Raw genomic sequence first — 18955 nt, 5'->3', positions numbered from 1 at the left:
CTCATCACGAACAAAGACTGACTAAATTTTGGGAGCTATGTATTCACGTGTATGCGCTGCAAAGCTGAATTTCACCGTGTATCAGATGTTAGGTCAGATAGTCCCAAATATATTAAACATTTAAGTTGCGACGATTTCCAGCGTGTTGAGTTAGTGATGCCTTAAGGATTCAACAGGTTAACTTTACTGGTGTTGTGACGCTCTCCGTGGTGCTGAAATTCATTTCTAGTCGCTGCATCAAATAATCTCGATAATAGTTCTACCTATTTATCAACAACAACAAGTGCTGAGCGACCCCTATGCACGACCTCCAGGAACTCCAAGGGCCGGAGCAGGCCCAGATGGGTTCCACAGTTTATCAATTACTGTTCTTTTATTTTAACATTGGTTGTATGGAGCAGTATGAACGAAAATGTAGTCGTTGATTGAAGAATCCTGATTCATTATTCTTACTGTGGGAAGTCGGTTTATCATTCACAGTGTACAGTAGCCCAATTAAGCATTTAATTATAGATAGCCTTATAGGCATTATTTTCTTAGTGAGCACATTGTTATCTGACATTCACCTCAAATTGCATTCACGTTTTTTTTTTCTTCAGAAGTGTTTGTTCACTTTACTAATGTTTGTTTTGATATTATCTTTCGATTATAGGTTAACTGGCGTGTTGTTTTTCTGCTCTCTGAAAAAAAAGAAAAAAAAAAGAAAGCCAAACCGCGTCGCGGTTCTAGCTGTCCATACTGTCGTATTTTGGAGAACCACAGAGTGGCACTGGAGGACGCTTTATGACAGACGTGGCTCTGTGGGGAAACAGAAGCAAAGATTACAAACTAGGAATACAAATTCCATGGACCGGCTCGCAGAGATGCCGCGTTAATACGCATTTCTTTAAATTGTTGTGTTTCGATTAAGAGGAGGAGCAACCAAGCGTTGTTTACGTGTTTATTCGCGAACGATGCGGATTACAGATTATACTATTTGAACAGTTCTGCAGGTCACTTCTGCAGAAATTGTCGCCAGAGTGCCTGCTTCGTCTCGTCAGTTCATTATACTCTTCGTGCCATGGTAGGCTATTATAACGCCGATATATTTATTTACTTAGTATAATTCGAAAATAGATATTCGGTTGGAAATCTAAACCTTTCGCCGCTACATCTAGCGGACGGCAGGATCCATACAGCCCCCAAAGGACCGAGGTGGAGAAACAACGTGCTTGGAATGTAGAACAGACTTTATCGACACCGCTTTGAACGCTCTCTGCTTTAGTGCTACCTCCAACAAATTGAACCGACACCTCGCCGTTTGGGACGAACAGAAGAGAGCATTTTAAATCCTTTATCTGATTAAACAATCCACTTAACTGAGTTTCCTTTTCTTTTTGGCAGCTTCTGCTCGCGAGTTTTAGGGGAGCCGATTTCCATTGACACGCACGTCAAACAATAAACAGTAAATAGCGGTAGATTTATGAAAAACTTTAATCTTCTGTTGTGACATGCAGTAGACTTCTGGTTTTACATATGGCTTCGCTGTATCAGAGATTTACCGGGAAGATTAACACTAACAGATCTTTCCCAAACCTGCCGGAGGCCAGTCACCTTCTCGGTGGACACAGTGCCGAAGAGGAAAACGCTGGGAAGACCCCGCACCCTTTGCAAGACAAGAGACCTCGTTTCCAGCAACGAAACGGGAGAAGATGCGAAGACGAGGACGTAAGGGAAATCTTACTCTCACCCTTTCATGTGTTGCCAGTTGTGCGAATTAATATCCAGAGACTGCTCGCTTTTTAGCTTGTTGAATCCATAGTAAAAAAGACTCATGAAACGGCTCTAACGTCTTCATGGTTACATCAGGTATATGTGATACAATCTGTACTGTACCTCAAAGGCGTGGTTTTGGAGCGGATGTATTTATATTCATTGATATTCACAACAATGACATCATGGGACAGTTGGCAGACGCACAGTGTATTCCGAGCCTAAACGATGTAGGGAAAAGTTGCCGTTGGTGTAAATGGAATGATGCAATATATTTAGTTTCTCGAGTATTAATGTACCTGTAATATTATTTCTGCTGGCCTTCATGGAAAGTGGTTTTAAATCATATTGCAAATCCAATCAAGTCCACAGCGCACATGCAGCCGATTAGTTCATAGTACCTGCGTAACGGCTGACTCACTGACTCGTAGCCAGTTATGTCCACACATCGTGCAAGGACAAAAGAGTTAAACCGCATCTGGTCGATATTTATCTGCTGATTGTTGGCCTGCATTTAAAATTCAGGCAGTAAATCAAACATGCCGCCTCCTGTCTCGGAGCGATGATTATTAGATTCGTAATTTTCTGAATTTTCTGCATTGTCTTCATTAGCAATGGGCGGATTCTTCGGGTGTGTGTGTGTGTGTGTCTGTCTGTCTGTCTGTCTGTCTGTCTTGTAGGGGGTGGTGGATGACCCCAACTTAGTCAATTTTTCATGCAGCCTTTCTGTGAATCGAGCAGTCATTTGTTCTGATAACGTATTCATTATCAATGTATTGCCATTTAATCAGTCAAACCACATCTTTGAATTAAAACATGTTTCAGACATTAATGATTTTCATAAACTTTACGAATAGAATAAAACATATTTAAAACTTATACAATGTTCAATATTTTAACAATTGGCCTAGTACTATTTATTTTGGTTACTTTGGCATAACACTAGCAACGGTACAACAACAATAACAAAAACAATAATAATGTATTTGAAACCTAATTATAGAACAAAATAAATTACAAAAACATCAGAATAACCTACTATATGTATTTCGATGTAGAAACCTATATTTAGCACTTACTTTGGGTCCATACAACCATACAATTTATGAATTTGTTCAATGTAGTTGTGTTGTGTTGTGAGACCATTTAAGCAGCAGGTGTCGCTTGACGGGACCGAGTTTTACGGTTTAGGCTAGCCTACTTCATGGTTGAGTTCATGTTATGTTATGAGGTTTTGTTACTGCCTATTCTGTTACGAAATAATGGTTACTTATTATGTTTAAATCCTAATTCACTTACGCGTAAAAGTAATGGCAACGTATGGGGAACCAAAATGCGTATATATGTTAAAGCACGTAAATGTGGCCATGATGAATAAAGCTGGGTAATTCTGTGCGTCATTTTAAACTAGCCACTGTCGCGAAGCCTTTGTCGTCTCTGCTGGACCACGTTAGGCCATCCAACGTGCTGTAATCGCTGTCTTCGCTTTTTGGCTTTTATTACGTGCACACATTAAGTGTAACCACGACATTTATTGTACAATCAGCGAGCTAAAGTCAGTAAGTACCCAAACCACATGAACCCTTTAGAATGTCCTAAGGACAAATAGCAGCGGGGTTTGAAAAAATGATTGCGGCTGCTTGTAAAGAAAGAGCGAAGCAGATTTACAGGCAAGCCTGTAATGGGCAGAATATAAATTGCTCGACCAGCTGATTGGCAGTGAACTTTCATTCGTAAAGTAGTGGGTAATCTGGCCCAAGCTGAAATGTTGAAATGCACCAGTGTAGTGACAGGAATGCTGTGACGAAGAATGTTCCATCATGCAGATGCGATGTTAAAACGCATTTTATGGAATGAAAGGGTAGGGCGGTTCTCCATTGTCCTGGCATTACCTAGGTGAGATTAGATGAAAGAAACTATAAACTTTTAATTATTATTATTATTATTATTATTATTATGTAACTGCATCAGTTACATATTATTATTATTATTATTATTATTATTATTATTATGTAACTGCATCAGTAACATATTATTATTATTATTATTATTATTATACGTAACTGATGCAGTTGGCACTAACAGCTGCCATCTTGTGGATTTAACCTAGATTTGTTAAGCACCAAAGGTGTGACACAGTAATATATTATGAGTGGGAATGACATCTTATATCCCACCTGTTTGCATTCTCATGTGTGGCAATCTGCACAAGGTATATTTCACACAATTTTTTCACACTATGACCACTCGTGCTGTCTGCAGTACAAGTTGGTTGACAAAGAGCAGGCGGGACTATTGCAAATGATACTGCTTCTGAGAACTGCCAGATACCTACCTGTTGACCATATTTGAGTCACGCATTTTTCATACCGTTCCAGTCTTTGTTATGTGTCTTATATGTGGTAGCTTCCTCAGATACTTTTTATATCCTTATCATATCACAGTTTTGACTAGATTTAATATTTTTTTTCCCACTGATAAGTGAAGCTGCTATTAATGTAAGTATTCAAATACATGGATATACAATGAATAACTGTATTGAAAACTTCTGTTTGTTTGGTTTAAAATGAGATAAGTGAATTCATTCTGAATGGTTGTATTTGTAATAGATCTTAGGAACCCATCTTCAGGTTATCCTGTTTCATGCAGCGCGATTTAAAGGTGTGCACACACCTTCAGATTACCTTGAGACTAGTAATGTAATGACCTTGTTGTCTGCAGTCAGTCACGAAATAAATGGCACCGACCTGTTCCTCTGTTGATTGCATTTTTAGCAGTAAAAATTTCAATTTGTACATTAGTAGAAAGTTATACTTTTAGCTGTATGATAATTACAGTTTGTATTGACAGAAGTATTGCGTTTGAGCTGATGTGCTTGCACATTAAAGCACTACGCATAATTAATGTGCCCTTCAGGCCGCCACAGATTGGCAGACCTTAAGAACAGACAGCCATCATCAGGTTTCCATGTCAACACCAACTGTTTCTCTAATTGTGAATTATGAGAAACCTTTTCCTTTTTTTAATGTCACGACGGAATCCAATAACCTAACCCTACTTAAACCTCAGAGGGATTCTGCTGGGAACAGGATGACATTTAAAGGTTAAACGGACACAGAGATATCAGTCCTACTGTGATGGAGAGCTTATTGAACTGAAGACAGCAGGGTGGGGGCATCCTTCATTTTGACCTGCCTTGCTAACCCTCCCCCCCCCTCCCCCACCATCAATGGCTTTATGGAGTCATAAACTGCTGCGCTGAACCATGTGATTTCATATATTGGTTACGGGTCCAAAATGACTGCACATCAGTACAAGAAGATATAGGAACCTATTGATTAAGGACTCTGAGGTCAGTAGGTTGAAAGCATGTGGAAGTGGCCTTGAAAATTAAAGACTATAACCATATTATACAAGTTAGTCATCTTTGCTAATGTATTGTGAATAAAGGAATTTGATTATCCCTGATTTACGAGCAATGGCTGTACAGTTAGCAGGCTTGATTCTATATTTGCATACAGACTGAAAAGATGGCACTGCATCTGAATGCAATATATTTGTGTTTTTTTACAAAAAAATATTTTAGTAATCAGTATATTTATTATTTTTAAGATGGACTGTATTAGAGGAGAAAGTAACTGCGACACACACATTGACGATTTCCAAAGTGCAGCTGCAATTTAATGTTTGGTCGAATGGCATCTCCATGCTTATGAATAATGTTGTGATGGTAGTTATTATAATCCATGCTTAATTTCAGATGGTCATTCATCATAACATGAATGGATAGCCCCAGAGCCTGTGTGACCATGACCAAACTCAGCGGGGCTTCGTGGGGAATACTTAGAACAATATGTCCATTAGTCTTTGTTTCCTGAACTTCTAGATCAGTCTTGCACCAATCTCCTGAGAAACACTTTATCTCTATAATAGCTCTTTTTTTTTTTCTACTGGATACTGCAGCCACCATACATTCCTTTTGTCTCAGTTCCCTCTGGATATTCCATAGAATTACAGTGTTTGCACCAAGCACTGATTTATGCATTGCCACATGCAACCTTTTCTGCACAAAAGTAGTGTAAGTGTATTTAATGGGGAGATGTGCATTTATGCAACAAGCAGTACAGAGAATCAAGAAACCTGAATCATTAGATATGGTGTGGAGTTCAAGCCTCCCTGTCCGTGCAGTTAATCTACATTGGCGGTGTCAGGGGTTGTTCAGTGGACCTGAAATGACTCTGCCTGCTCGAGAGCTCTCACCCTGCAAGGTTCTTGTTATTTTTCAGCTATTTTTGACAAGCCAATTACTGGCAGATCCTAAGCTAAGCAGACTGCGTCTCTTAGCTTGTGATGCACGATGGGGCATGGTCTAAGAAACTGTTCTATTTATATTCCTTCTCAAATTATAGAAAATATTCTCCTTTTTATCCTTTCTTCCTATAGTTACCTCCCTGACTTTGGTTGTGTATGAGCATGTCCAGTGACAGTCTTCCTTATTTAGATTTATTTTTATCTTCACTAAAAATGTGCAAACGATCACTTTCCAGGTTTAATCCCACATCCAGTACTTTTCCAATCCCTGTGACATGTTCCTGTCCTGTTTCTGTCCCAGGATGTGTGGGTCTGTCAAAAATTGCCCCAAATCTGAATAATGTATTTCAGGAACTTTCTGCTATACAGAATAACATTATTGCTTCCATTCAGTCTGGAATAACAATGATGTGGCATTATTTTATTGGATTGTTTTGTGTTCAAATAAAAGCTACTTTGCTGCAAAATTGAGTTGGACACAGTGTTTGTGCATGCAGCAGATAGGACTGGATAGATAGGACTCAGTGATGCGTGAGATGGTGGTGGGCCAATAGCAATCAGATATTATATAGATGTTTCAGTTCTAATTATCACGTTTGGAAGTTTGGAAGCATAGATTTTCTCTCCTCGTCTACAGGAGAATCCCAGATCATCTTCTCACTGCATGATGTGAAGAAGGGAAAAATGTGCTGTCAAATGTGTGCTTTTGGTGACTTGGATATGTGACCACTCTGCTGAGAAGTGCTTAATACAAGGGTGTAATTTAAAATGTACAATCCAGTCATGTGACAGACGCTGTTAGCAAAAAGCAGTTTGCAAAAGGCAAATAAATATTCATAAAGTTAATGGTGGGGTCGTAACCTAAAGGTCGTAGGTTCAATTCTCAGCTAGGACGCTGCCGTTGTACCCTTGAGCAAGGTACTTTACCTGCATTGCTTCAGTATATATCCAATCCAGCTGTATAAATGGATGCAATGTAATGTAAAGAGATTGCTGTAAGTTTCTTTGAATAAGAGCATCTGCTAAATGCCTGCAATGCAATGTAATGTTGTTTGAATAAGCTTGCAAGAAGCCAATCATGCTGACTCCATCTGACCATAACAGACAAGCTTCACAAATCATTCTCCCTTGGGTGAGGTGGTCATTTTGGGACCTTGTTTGACTTAGACATGCAGGTGATAAGGTTTGCCCTCTTGTGAAACCACACACACAGCCTTTTATTGAGGCTGGCTTGAAAATACTGTAATTGGAAGTTTGCTAATGTTATAGAAGTGTCATCACACAACCCTGGGACCGCTTTCCTCTATACAGATGCAGTGTCAGAAATCAGCCGACACATGGGATAGACACAAAATCAGGGTGTCAGGTTGATTTTAACGGGTTGTCAGCTGTGCTGTTTATTCCAGACAGCCTTCTGCCTCGCGTTGTACTTAGAGCAGTAACTGTCTAAGGCACAGCCCCTTTGTCTTTGAAGCATTCACATGGAGGTAAAAATAGACGAATCCCACCACATATTTAAGAGGATATTAATAAACTTGAGTTACTGCAAGGAGGGGGGGAAAAAACATTCCCTTGAATGTTTGACTCAACAACACTTAAGTTCTCCATTTTGATGCAGAGGAAGTACGGCGCATTAAATAATCTGTCCCGGTATTCAGAGGACAGTAAACTCCCTCTAGCAGGGGAGGTGGAGTGTGAAATTTTTTCATCAACGAAATTTAGGGTTTATAATAGGACCGACACAGTAAGCTCCGCTTCTGCCTGGACCTACCAAATGCAGAGAATCATTTGCATGGCAGCCATTAAGCTGGGTTTTAGTTCTGATTGAGTGAACTACCATCCGTGACTGATAATGTTGAACACAACTAAAGAAGTACCTTATAAAGGCTTGCTTGTTTGTTTGCTGTTACTATGATTCTCGGAGTGGAATAAATAAGTTGTCAGACTCCACCACTCTGGCTCAGAGCCTTTGTTTATTGGCACGTGTGTTTGAGAGACTAAGAAGAACCAGCAGAACCAATCCACATTAGGCTGAACTAACGATTCAAATTGAAGGTATGAAATTATTACATTTTATGCATTGGCTGCTGGCAGGTCAGGACCTTTTCGCTCTGGTCCTGGCCCAAGCCAAATGCAGATTCTGACTGGTCATGAGGAGGAGGAAAAGACTGATAAATAGTCACTGATAAAGAGGAGATAAGGGAGATGGGCAGTGCAGGCTGTTCTAGGAGTGAGTCAACCCCATGAATCAGAGCCCTCTTGAGTCATACAGAGGTACTGCAGGAGCTCTCCTTATACATACGTACATTAGAGTTTGTGCAGACGTGCTCAGCTGTTGCCAATCCCACAATACACCAGGCAGAGCACTCACAAATGCCATGCTAATTGAGATACTATTAAAAGCTGCCTGATTTATCTGCTTGTATTAATTTCATATCAAAATAATCAAGCATCTGTCTGGGGTAACTGAGTGAGACCAGGTCTGTAATCTTGCCATCTAAAGAGGGGGAGAATTCAAAATCCATGACCAGAAAGCACTCAAGATAATGATGAGAGTGAAGGATGTGACCACTGCTCTTCCCTGCCTCATTTACCCTGGTGGTCTCACCCAAGAGTTATCAGACTAATGTAAATTGGCACCAATGGCTGACCAGACAAGGCTCGCTCTCACTATAGCTGCTGCCTCAATAGAGACCCCTTTTGCTTTGTTGCCATGGTTTCGCAGGTGGAAAGGCTAACGGCGTGTCCTTGTTCATCTTGAGAGCAGGCTCCTCCTGTGGCAGCTGTTTACAATAAACGCTTCATAACGGATCAAAATTCACTCAGGCTTTGTCTGCTTTTCTGCTCTGTAAATAAAATGTGCCACTCCTGTTCACTGACAGCAATTGTAAAAGCACAATAAACCAATTATTTAATCACAATCATAACTATAATTATAGCATAATCAATCTTTGTGTTTATTATTCCAAAGAAGTACTCCGTAATAGCCTGCTATTGAACTGTAATTCATAACACGGAAGTGCTCCTACACAGCACTTTTAACTGAAATTTTTCAAAGGACTGTAATTTATGAAACATATTTTAAGACATTTTAGGGTGATAAAATCATCGCACAAGGAATCAGGCGAAATAATGAAATATGAGACTGATGCTTATATTCATTTACACACATTTGTGTAAATGTATTTACGCGCATATGGTTAAACCATGTCCTGGACAGGGCACAATGTTTTGACTGCATTTTGTTAATTGAACCAGGCAGTTTCTTTTCCATGTTGAGTGTGTAGCCCAGGGGATCTTTGTTGTGAGAAGAGCATGGGTTATTCCCATAAGAACATAAACATGTCTGGGGCTTGTAGTGAATATCTGGGACTGGAGGACTACAGTATCTACAGGGCTACTTCTATCCTAGTCCTGGAAGGCCACAGTATCTGCAGACTTTTTCTAGCCTGAAATTGAAATAATTGATTTCCTGAATCAGCCTTTCCTTCACCCTCACAAGTGAAAACAGTTTTGGTTTATGAGGGAAGGGAAGGGAGTTTGACACACCGCAAAAGCGGAAAGCGGCTCTTCCAAGGCCCATCGATTCCGTGCGCGCGCGGCGCATCTGACTAAACACTCCCTGGAGCTCATTTCACACACTTTTGACTTTCCCCAGAAAACCGCAGATTAAATCAAGCCCAATCAGGTGTACGCATTAAATCATAACTGCAAGGTGAGCCGTTGCTTTTTTTTTTTTTTTTTTACCTCCCAGAAACTCTAGATGCATTATAAAGCAGATAAAGGAAAGCCTACAGGACTGAAAGCTCTGCTTTGAACCGTCAGACAGGGAGTCTTTCAACACAAGGCCTGGGCCCAGTCCTGGAGACACTGACCTTCAACACACAAGATACACTGATAAGCCGCGTTTCCACCGCAGGAACTATACCCCGGAACTAGGAACCTTTGGAGGAACTCAGTGCGTTTCCACCGCAGGAACTAGGGTCTAAATTTAGTTCTGGGGGCTTTGTTTTACCCCCCAAAAGGTTCCTGCTCGGGGGGTAGTACTTTCCGAAAGTACAGGAACCTTTTGGGGGGAGCTTGCAGCGCTGAACATTTCTGATTGGTCGAGTACTCACGGGATTTTTTTGTGTCTATATTTTCAGGCGCCATGTTTGAAAATATGCAGGCGCAAACCAATTTATTTTCATAATAACTTCAAATCAAACTTGTATGTTATGCGGCGCAGTAGCCTACTTTTGGTTATAGCCTGCCAACGTCTTGGAATTATAACGTGTGCTCTTCTGTTCTTTTCTTGCTTTAGTATTCGTTTTATAAAATGCTAAGCATTCGTGCTGGGACAGCACATTACGTACTAAAACATTCAAACGGATTAATTCGGTTGCTGAATATTTTCTTCCGGATTTTCTTAGCCCGTTGTAATTGACTCAAAACGTTTGATACAGTTATGTGAGGTATGCGGTAGTTCTGCGTAATTAACATTGGTGATACAGTAAAAGCAAACTGGAAATCACCTTCCGCACTTTTTGTCAGGGTAAAATAACAGGTTAATTCTAGTAATCGTACCTTTAGCTTTTTCTGACTGCCGTAATTTTACTCTGCCATTCTTCAATTCCATAAAAAGACCAGGAAGACTATGGACTAATTTATGGTGCATGGTTCGCATCTGGAGGGCACACTTCGCTGCTCGGCTAGCAGTAACTTCGAAGGAAAACAAACGGTGGCTGTACCACTACTAATTTAAATTTTCACGCAAGTCCGAGTTTTCGTTCTATTCTTGTCATTTTGCGATTAGCCTATATGGAATTGATGATGAGAAAGTAATCAAACAGCAAATTGTTTACAACGTGTGCATGTTTTCTGCTGTTGTTGCCAGTTAGCCTATATTGGAAATGTGAATGCATTCTGTCGCTTCGGATGTCAAGACATGAAAGCGAATGTTCGCATAAAAACATAATGAATGTGTTTGAGGGGATATATAAAACAGTTACAATCTGACTATTGGCCTGTTATATCCTATTTGTTGCATAACGGTCCAAGTTCAACTACCAACGACAGTTTTGCTTGACAGCGGTAAAATATGCCCAAACGGCTGCAGAAGAATATTTCAATTCCATATGATTAAATCGATAAAAATCAATAAATACAAAAGTAACCATATATAGTCATTGTTGGTAACCCGTTGTATATAAGTGGAATAAACCCCTCCGGGCTGTCTCGGTTATTAGAAAATAACGTAGGCTACTTCGGTGGTAGTATGGGGTTACAGAAGAAATCATATGACAGATGGACCGACGACAACGCTGCTTTTTCATACGTCAGTGGGATAATTTGCCTAATCTTCGCGGGACTTTAGACCCCGGTGGAAACGCAGACAACCATGGGCTGAAGGAACCTTTTAGTTCCTGGTAAAGTAGTTCCTGGGACTGAAAGTTCCGGGTAATTTTGGTGGAAACGCGGCTATAGAGAGATGGAGCCAAGACCGTGGTTGCCAGATCCAGCTGGACTGCAGCTGCTGTAGGCCAGAGGGCAGGGAGGAGTCTGAGCCACATCATGTTTGTTATATATTTCATGGAGGGCCACAGTAAATGTACTCATTCTCATTTAAATGTTGAGAAATAACGCTCAGCTGCCTGTTGAGGCTACGGAAAGCAGCACGTAAACATTCATGGCTTTGTACAGTTGATATAAGGCACCAGCCATTGTGACATCATCTGCTTGCTAATGGAGCCAAGAACGCAATGCGTCACAGCAAACAAAACACAATTTTTTTGGGGGATAAAACCAAGCTGTCGGCTGGCTTCTTGGAATGAACGAGTCATTGCAGAAATTCAAATATGGCTGTTGCAGCTCAGTATTAAGGGAAAACGGCATGCTATTGTCAAGTTGTCATGATTTTTGGGAAGAAATTCAAACCTCCGGCTGGCTTTTCAGTTGCACACGTGTGGCAATTCAGCCAATTCTGTGGAAAAGAGCTAAGCTGGGAGTGTTAATAAGCACTTCCAATTTAGCAGGCTCAGTCTGCGAATGGGAGTCAGCATGCGCACCCCAGCTCTTGGAGAAAGGAGGATTCTTCATGGCTCTCTAATGAGCGTGCTGCTGTGTTTCAGAAAGCGCATTAGCTGCCAGCATGCAGTCTGCTCTCGCTCTTCTGAGGTCGACACGGCAACCCAGGGGGCACAGGCGCTGGGCGTGGCTCTGTGCCACCTACGGTCATGGCAAACAGGCACAGGCCATGTTAAGTCACTGGCAAACAGGCAGAGGTCATATTCAGTTACTGGAAAACAGACAGAGGTCATGTTCAGTCACTGGCAAATAGGCAGAGGCCATGTTCAGGCAATGGTTTCATTATCTGGCAAACAAGGAGCAGCCATGCATAGTCACTGGCTCTGTTCACCATCAAACAGACAGGGCCATGTCAGCCACTGGCTCTGTTCACTGGAGAGACATTTGGCTGCACAACAACTGTCATTCTTCACGGTTTATGAATATCCTCAAAGTCGTATCCAAGTGCAGCAGTGTACCAACTGTCACGCGGCAAGAGTCAAACTGCTTAATTTCAATGAAAAGGAATGCTTATCCATGTTGATTGGGTCAATTTAGCATCCGCTCATCTGACACACACTGTTAACATATATTGGTTCTGTTATTGTGTTACGTGCACAGCCAGTCATATTTATGGGGAAATTCCATTGTACCAGAATTGGTACAAAACGTTGCACATTTAGGGCTAATTGGTTGTACCTAACTCACCAGCTATGTCTGTTGCCTGTTCATCATAGTTTGTTTCAGTGTGAGAGTTGTCTGTTTGTCAGTAAGAAGGTCGACTATTCTTTTTCCCAGTTTTGGCTTTTTTGGTTCCCCATTTGGGGCAGTAACCCATTTACTCTCACTCTGAGCCCACCCCCACCCCAAATTCAGTCCCCCAGGACTGAAACTCGCTTAGTGCAGTGCTCTTTCTGCAGCATGTTAAATCTCCGTGTCACTTAAGAAGTTTACTCTCAATGCATCACTGTGCTAAATATAGCTGCCTTTATTTACTTCTTCCTTTCCCTTTCAAGTTCTGACACTTCAGCCTCTGAAATTCAAAAGGATGAAAGCAGGTCGGTTCATTTTAGTTTTTTCAGGCTGTTCTGTTCTAGGGGATTATTTTATTTTGCCAGTCTGGCTAATTTTTTTTAGACTCAGCAATGAGCTCTTTGTGCTGAATGAAAAACAAATTGGATTTAAAAGAAATAATGTTCCTGAGTACAACAGCAATAATACATACATAAATTTGAAAATGTAGAATTAGAGGAATTGTATTTGGTGAGGTTTCACCTTTCTGGCAGTGAGATTATTCACCTGGACTGATTACTTCAGCAATGTGCATTTTAGGAGAGTGACAGGAGGACAGACAGTGAGAGAGATCTAGGCCTGTCAGGGATTTAGGGCTTCGTACTGTGGTGCAGTACCTGCTCTTGGCCACTAGAGGCTGTCTTACTCCAGCTGTTCTGCGGGTTGAGGGAAAGGCAGCAGTGCACAGTCTGCAGGGTTGCTGCAGTCTGCTGGGATAAACGGATCAGAGAACCAAGGGCGGAACGGAGGCTCACAGGGTCACAGAATCGTCGAAAGGTTCATCCAGGAGCCCTGGGATGCCCCATGATACACAAAGCAGGTGTGTGCTGGTTTTACAGCCTGGGGGGATCCATCCATGCTGATCTCCACCACCAGAGCCCATCACACCCACTGAGGAGAGATTGATCGTGTTCAGTCACTGCGGGTACTGCAGTATACAGAGTCTCACAGAGTTTCCAGACCTCCCAACCTGCCAGTGTGCATTAAGAGAGCTGACTGATCACATTACCCATAGGTCCCGAGGCCTCCGTGGAAACAGGGACGCGTGGTAATTAAAATGAACAGTCAGGAGGGCTTGTGGTTCTGGGTCCTGGCTTGATAGCTCTACTGTCCTCCTGTGATTCGCTGACAGGCTAAAGGAAAATATCTATTGCCATTTGTGCTGTTAAGAGGTCCAAGCTTGTTTCCTTGGTGGATGAACCATTACAGACCTGATTATAATACAGTGATTATAATATTAATTTACTGTAGGAATTGCTAATTGAGAATGTATATTTAGAAAATATGATAAACATTATAGCATTATATTATCTTTCTGATTAGCACACAGTTAAGAAGTGGTTGATCTTGAAAGTGCATGCAGAAACAGGTTAGGAAGTCATCTTAAGTGGTATAACTTTGTATGTCGGGGCAATAATAATTTTTGACACAAGTTATTTGGCGCTCTGTAGAGCGAACATGTACTTTAGCCCAAGGCAATCCTTTTAATCCAAATCTCTCTATGAATTTCTCCAGTTTTCTCCAGAGAGAGACAGACTTTAGATTTTACGTAGCTTCAATACCCCCTACTGGTGAGAAATGAAATGGCAGGTGTGACTGCCAGTGGAGTGCTGAGCTCTCTCATTGGTTGTCATAATGACTGTTGCCCCATGACACATCTTCTGTGACTCATCTGAATGATTCCTGACTGGACTTTGGTTACTCATGAAGAGACCCCAGTGCTATAATCATGTCTGCATTACTCCAATCATAAAATGTCTTATTTAAAGTGGCCCTAATATCCAGCTCTCCCATTCGGTGTATGCTACAGTATGATGTCAGCATGATTAATCCAATGATTAGTCAATAAAAATCAAAGTGCCTGTTTAATAGTTGCTTTTTACATGCAGGGCTCTCAACAAGAAACTTGTAGGATAAACTTGTTGTGAATATAATGTAAATATCTGGAGTTAAAGCCTTTTCCAAGCCTATCCTTACACTGTTCATATGAAAATAATACATGTAATAGTCTATAACTGTTGATAATACCTGTAACATATTTGCATTAAAGACTATGAACTTCACTTCATTTAAATGTCGACCTGTTACAGCTGTTAATCGGTGCGATTGCCACAATGTGAATCACTGTTGGCTCTGAATATAGTTTGCAGTATTATTTCTCATATTTATTTTTTGGAGATAGGCTATATCAAGCCATGTCTGGCTTGTTGTACTACAGCAGTAGGAGATGAATAAATGCATGACCGAGTTGTTTTAGAGCGGCCTCTGTTTTATCGACTGGGTGATGAAAACAGACGGCTGTTAAAATGCACCACCACTGAAGATTTAAATGAAGAAACCGTTTTTTTTTAAACATACACCGCAATGTTATTGCGGATATTGCGGACGTTCCGTATGTGAAACATTGTGCTTTGCGGCCCCTCCACAAATCACCGGTGCTTTCTGGTCTTTTCTGTCGCATCCTGGCTTCCTGTTCATTCGCAACTTTTTTTCCTTCTCCCCGCTGTTACTTCGGGCCGCGAAATGCCAGTCTGCAGATGCACTCATTACTATAGACAGAAACGAGAGAGGACGCTATGAGGCTGTCACCTAGAGCGTCCGCTCCTCCTCCGTTCGTCACTTCACCTGCATGCCGGCAATGCATTACACATGAGCGTCACGCTGCGAGCGCGTCCCTTCTGCAGCTTCCTGCGGTGCTTAGGCAAAGCTGCATCTCACGCGTTTCAACCGCCGGTATTTCTGGAATGTTTTATTCCTTTTTTTTCATCTTCCTCTGATGCATCTCGAAAGAATGGGCCACTGCACCTTGCCACTCGATTAAGCAAAACAATTCTACTCTTATGAAAAAATAATTATTATCTCACATCATAAATGTGTAAGTTTTTAAAATGTATATAAATGTCTTATTTAAAATGGTATCTTGTTTATTTTATATGTACTTGTATTTTTAGAAAGTGCTTTAGCAATGGTTTAGCTTTTCAAGATATTGCTATTAAAATATAATACTGTGTTGATCATAGTTCATATAAACTTCCACATACTCACAGTACTCTTAGGCTCATACCTAATTGTTTTATTTCTCCAGTCAGGTCCTAAATCAGAAAAGCTAAAAAAAGGCAAGTACTGCCTGAGGAATACATTATGTTGTAACTTTCATGCAAATTCGTGTACAGCCTAATGCTCTAGTGTTTCTAGGAAAATGTGCACTGAAAAAAAAAAAAATAAAGATTATGTTTTGCTCTGACTTCATTAGATTTTTATTGGCAATCACAGGTGGCTTAAATTCACGACTCAGGGTTGAGCATGTAACACAGAATTAGTGAGACTGAACAGGCCCCTAGTGGGTGTCTACCACAGGGCCCCAAACAGGTTCGCAGTTTAAAATAAATCTCAGCCAGCATTGTGGTATCATTCACATGGCATGGAGATTTCAGGTTCAAACCCTGTGCTGTGCCACATGCTATGATGGCGGCCTAGGGCGCCACAGAACAGCGTAGGTTTGTCCAGTGCTGCAGCACATTAAAAAAAATTCAGTTCCACAGCTGGATCTATACTAAGGCAATGCAGGATAAGTGCTTTCCTCCATGACAGAACAGCATTGTCCCAACTGGGACTCAAACCTACAGTCTTGGAGTTACAAGCCAATTTTCCTGACCATCATGCTACACTACCGCCCACAGCGTGTAACAGGTCCCAAAGTCACAGCCTGGTAGATGCTTCTGCGTAGGCCACGGAAGCCTCTAGAAGCCCCTTGGAGAGATTCCCTCGCGTGCGGCAGTGCTACGGACGGGCAGGGGAGGGAATCAATTCACAGTCTGGGGAAAGTGACACATTCTCAGCTTCACACCCAAGCTAAGGTCAAATTACAGGCACATCCATTTATAGGTGCTGTGCTCAGATGCATCTAAAAATGTGGTTATTTGGGAAACGTAGAATCAGAATTTAGAATTATGAGATTCCCTTGAATGGTGTTACATTTTTAATTACATAAATCAGCCGGGTGATCAAAGCTGTGATTTGTATTTATATTTACATTGTAATCGGCAAAAGCTTTTATCCAAAGGAATGCACAGTAATTGCATACTGAAGAACAAAGGAACAACTACAGAACACAGGTCAGATGAGGTACAATCCTTATAAAGTATCAGTTATCCATAGTCATGAACCTCAAGTCGAGTTCACGCTAGACTTGATGCATAGGCTAAGGCCGTACAGTAATGGCAAGTCAAATAGACGTGAGGCATGATAACAAGCGATATGATAAGGAGCTACAACATCAAGATGAAAGTACAAGTGCAACACAAGTGCTAAATGAAGATACAAGTGTAACATGAAAGTGCAAGAAGATCAAGATACAGGGATACAAGTGATATGAGTGATCCGAGATTGGGAGTAACCCTGCAGAGGAGTAGTGTTTAAGTTAGTCTGAAGAGATGAGTCTTCAGAACACAGGAACCACAGGGTTTATCACAGGGAAGGAGAGGAAGGAGAATATACTGTATAATATTGTGTCTGAAATGGTTACAGATGTCTACTGGCATTTCACTTTAAAAAGAGGGAATAACACAGCAGTGTTATTAATGAAAAAGCTGAAAAAAGGTTGCTACTTTCTAAATGATATCCACTGTATTACCAAGGAAGCTCCAGTACATTTCGAAGTTACATAAATTACATGCGTATGATTTTACATACACAGATATGTTAGGGCCTGTGGCATAATGATGATTCTCCAAATCCAATACTCATCTTAAATATCAACTTCTGTGCCACAGTTTGATTCTACTTTTCAGGGGGGAAAACAGTAAGCACTGTACAAATGCACTTTATTACATCAATTATAATTTAGAACATAAATAAAACTTTTTAATCTTAAAACTGACCTGATTTAAGATTAAAATGAATGCATTCACATGTTTTTTTTTCATAACACCACACACAGTGAGGAGTGTTATCAAAATGCCATTCCCTTCCCTGGCATAAAACATTGTTTTACATTTTGTTGTGGTTGGTAGTGCCGTGAGAATGGCTGGGCTGCCTTTAACGCCCACTGTGCTTTGTGTCTACGGACAGAACTGTATTAAGAAGTGTGCAGTTTGAATGCTGCTTCCACACGAGTGAAATAGCTGCCGGGGTTGTGTGTGTGTGCTTGAGCACATGCCACTTTTAGTAATAATAAGCTGTTCTGCATGCTGTGTGATGCATTGGGTGACCAAGCACTGAGAACACTGAATCCCAGGTGGAGTGCTACTATTGTAGGGAGGTACTTAACCTAAATAGCACCAGTAAATATCCAGCTGTGTAAATTGGTAAAGTGAGAGCAGTCACCCTGAACAAGAAAATATGTAAATGAGGTCATTAACAGCTTGAGACTGAAAAGCCTGTATTTCCCATTTGTCACCTGATGTGGGTCCAGAGGACATATAGCGGACTTAGCCCTGTTTCCAACAACATGAGTTCATTTTGTGTATGTAACTTGTAAGCCTTCAGATGGGACAGTCCTTGTCTGACCCTCCACCCTTTCACACCCAATCAGTGCAGCCGCATCGCCCCCCCTCTCTGTCAAGCATTCCCCCTCCCCTCTTGGAAGAACTTAAAATTCAGGCCTTTTTTTGAGTCAGAGGAGTTTGGGTGCTTAACATCAGCCGTTTAACGCCTGTTGTGGTGGACATTCGGTTGTTGATACCTGCTGTTACCATTTGGGGAATCTGAACCTTGCACCTGGGCCTTTTGTTTCTGAGTGTTTGTGTGCATAGGGTCTGACATTTTTATCACACAGCTCATCTGCCATTTTGTATTTTCATCCCTGGCTTTTTGGAATATTCAGCGGTCTTTGGGGTTTTTCCCTTAAATTCCCAGGATGAGGCATCATGAACTACAAAAGGGGGTGGAGTTATTGTGCATTATCCTAGTGTTACTTTCTCATTTGAACCAATCACAGTGCTTTACAGTAAAATCAAAGGACACAGTGGCTTTGGAAATTTAAGCTTCATGAAGTATCACTTGTTGTTCTCAGCGAAAGGCTAAATTGACAAATTAAATGTAAGATACTATAAAA

The 18955-nt window shown here is 41.1% G+C and overlaps 1 protein-coding gene and 1 long non-coding RNA gene across 10 annotated transcripts in view; one reads left to right on the top strand and one right to left on the bottom strand.

Annotated features, from left to right (window-relative positions):
* LOC135260873 (dipeptidyl aminopeptidase-like protein 6) overlaps window positions 1-18955 on the top strand; it is a 165313-nt gene that overhangs the window by 44457 nt on the left and 101901 nt on the right. Inside the window, exon 1 of one of the 4 annotated variants that reach the window (XM_064346537.1) lies at window positions 656-1707. The exons of the other annotated variants lie outside the window; for them this stretch is intronic. Coding sequence (XP_064202607.1) covers window positions 1516-1707 — 192 coding nt within the window. The 5' untranslated portion in view covers window positions 656-1515. Of the gene's footprint in view, window positions 1-655; window positions 1708-18955 lie in introns of those variants that run through there. 4 annotated transcript variants of the gene reach the window in all.
* LOC135260874 (uncharacterized) overlaps window positions 1-18955 on the bottom strand; it is a 151040-nt gene that overhangs the window by 71961 nt on the left and 60124 nt on the right. The window contains exon 3 of one of the 6 annotated variants that reach the window (XR_010331771.1): window positions 3253-3644. The exons of 4 other annotated variants lie outside the window; for them this stretch is intronic. This is a non-coding gene — a long non-coding RNA (uncharacterized LOC135260874). Of the gene's footprint in view, window positions 1-3252; window positions 3645-16141; window positions 16681-18955 lie in introns of those variants that run through there. One more of the 6 variants, XR_010331768.1, reaches the window with a different exon arrangement.

The sequence above is a fragment of the Anguilla rostrata genome, chromosome 8 (genome assembly GCF_018555375.3).
Source record: "Anguilla rostrata isolate EN2019 chromosome 8, ASM1855537v3, whole genome shotgun sequence".
Taxonomy (NCBI): Eukaryota; Metazoa; Chordata; class Actinopteri; order Anguilliformes; family Anguillidae; genus Anguilla; species Anguilla rostrata.
Note: the sequence above shows the minus strand (reverse complement) of the source record. Positions and strands in the feature narration are given on the sequence as shown.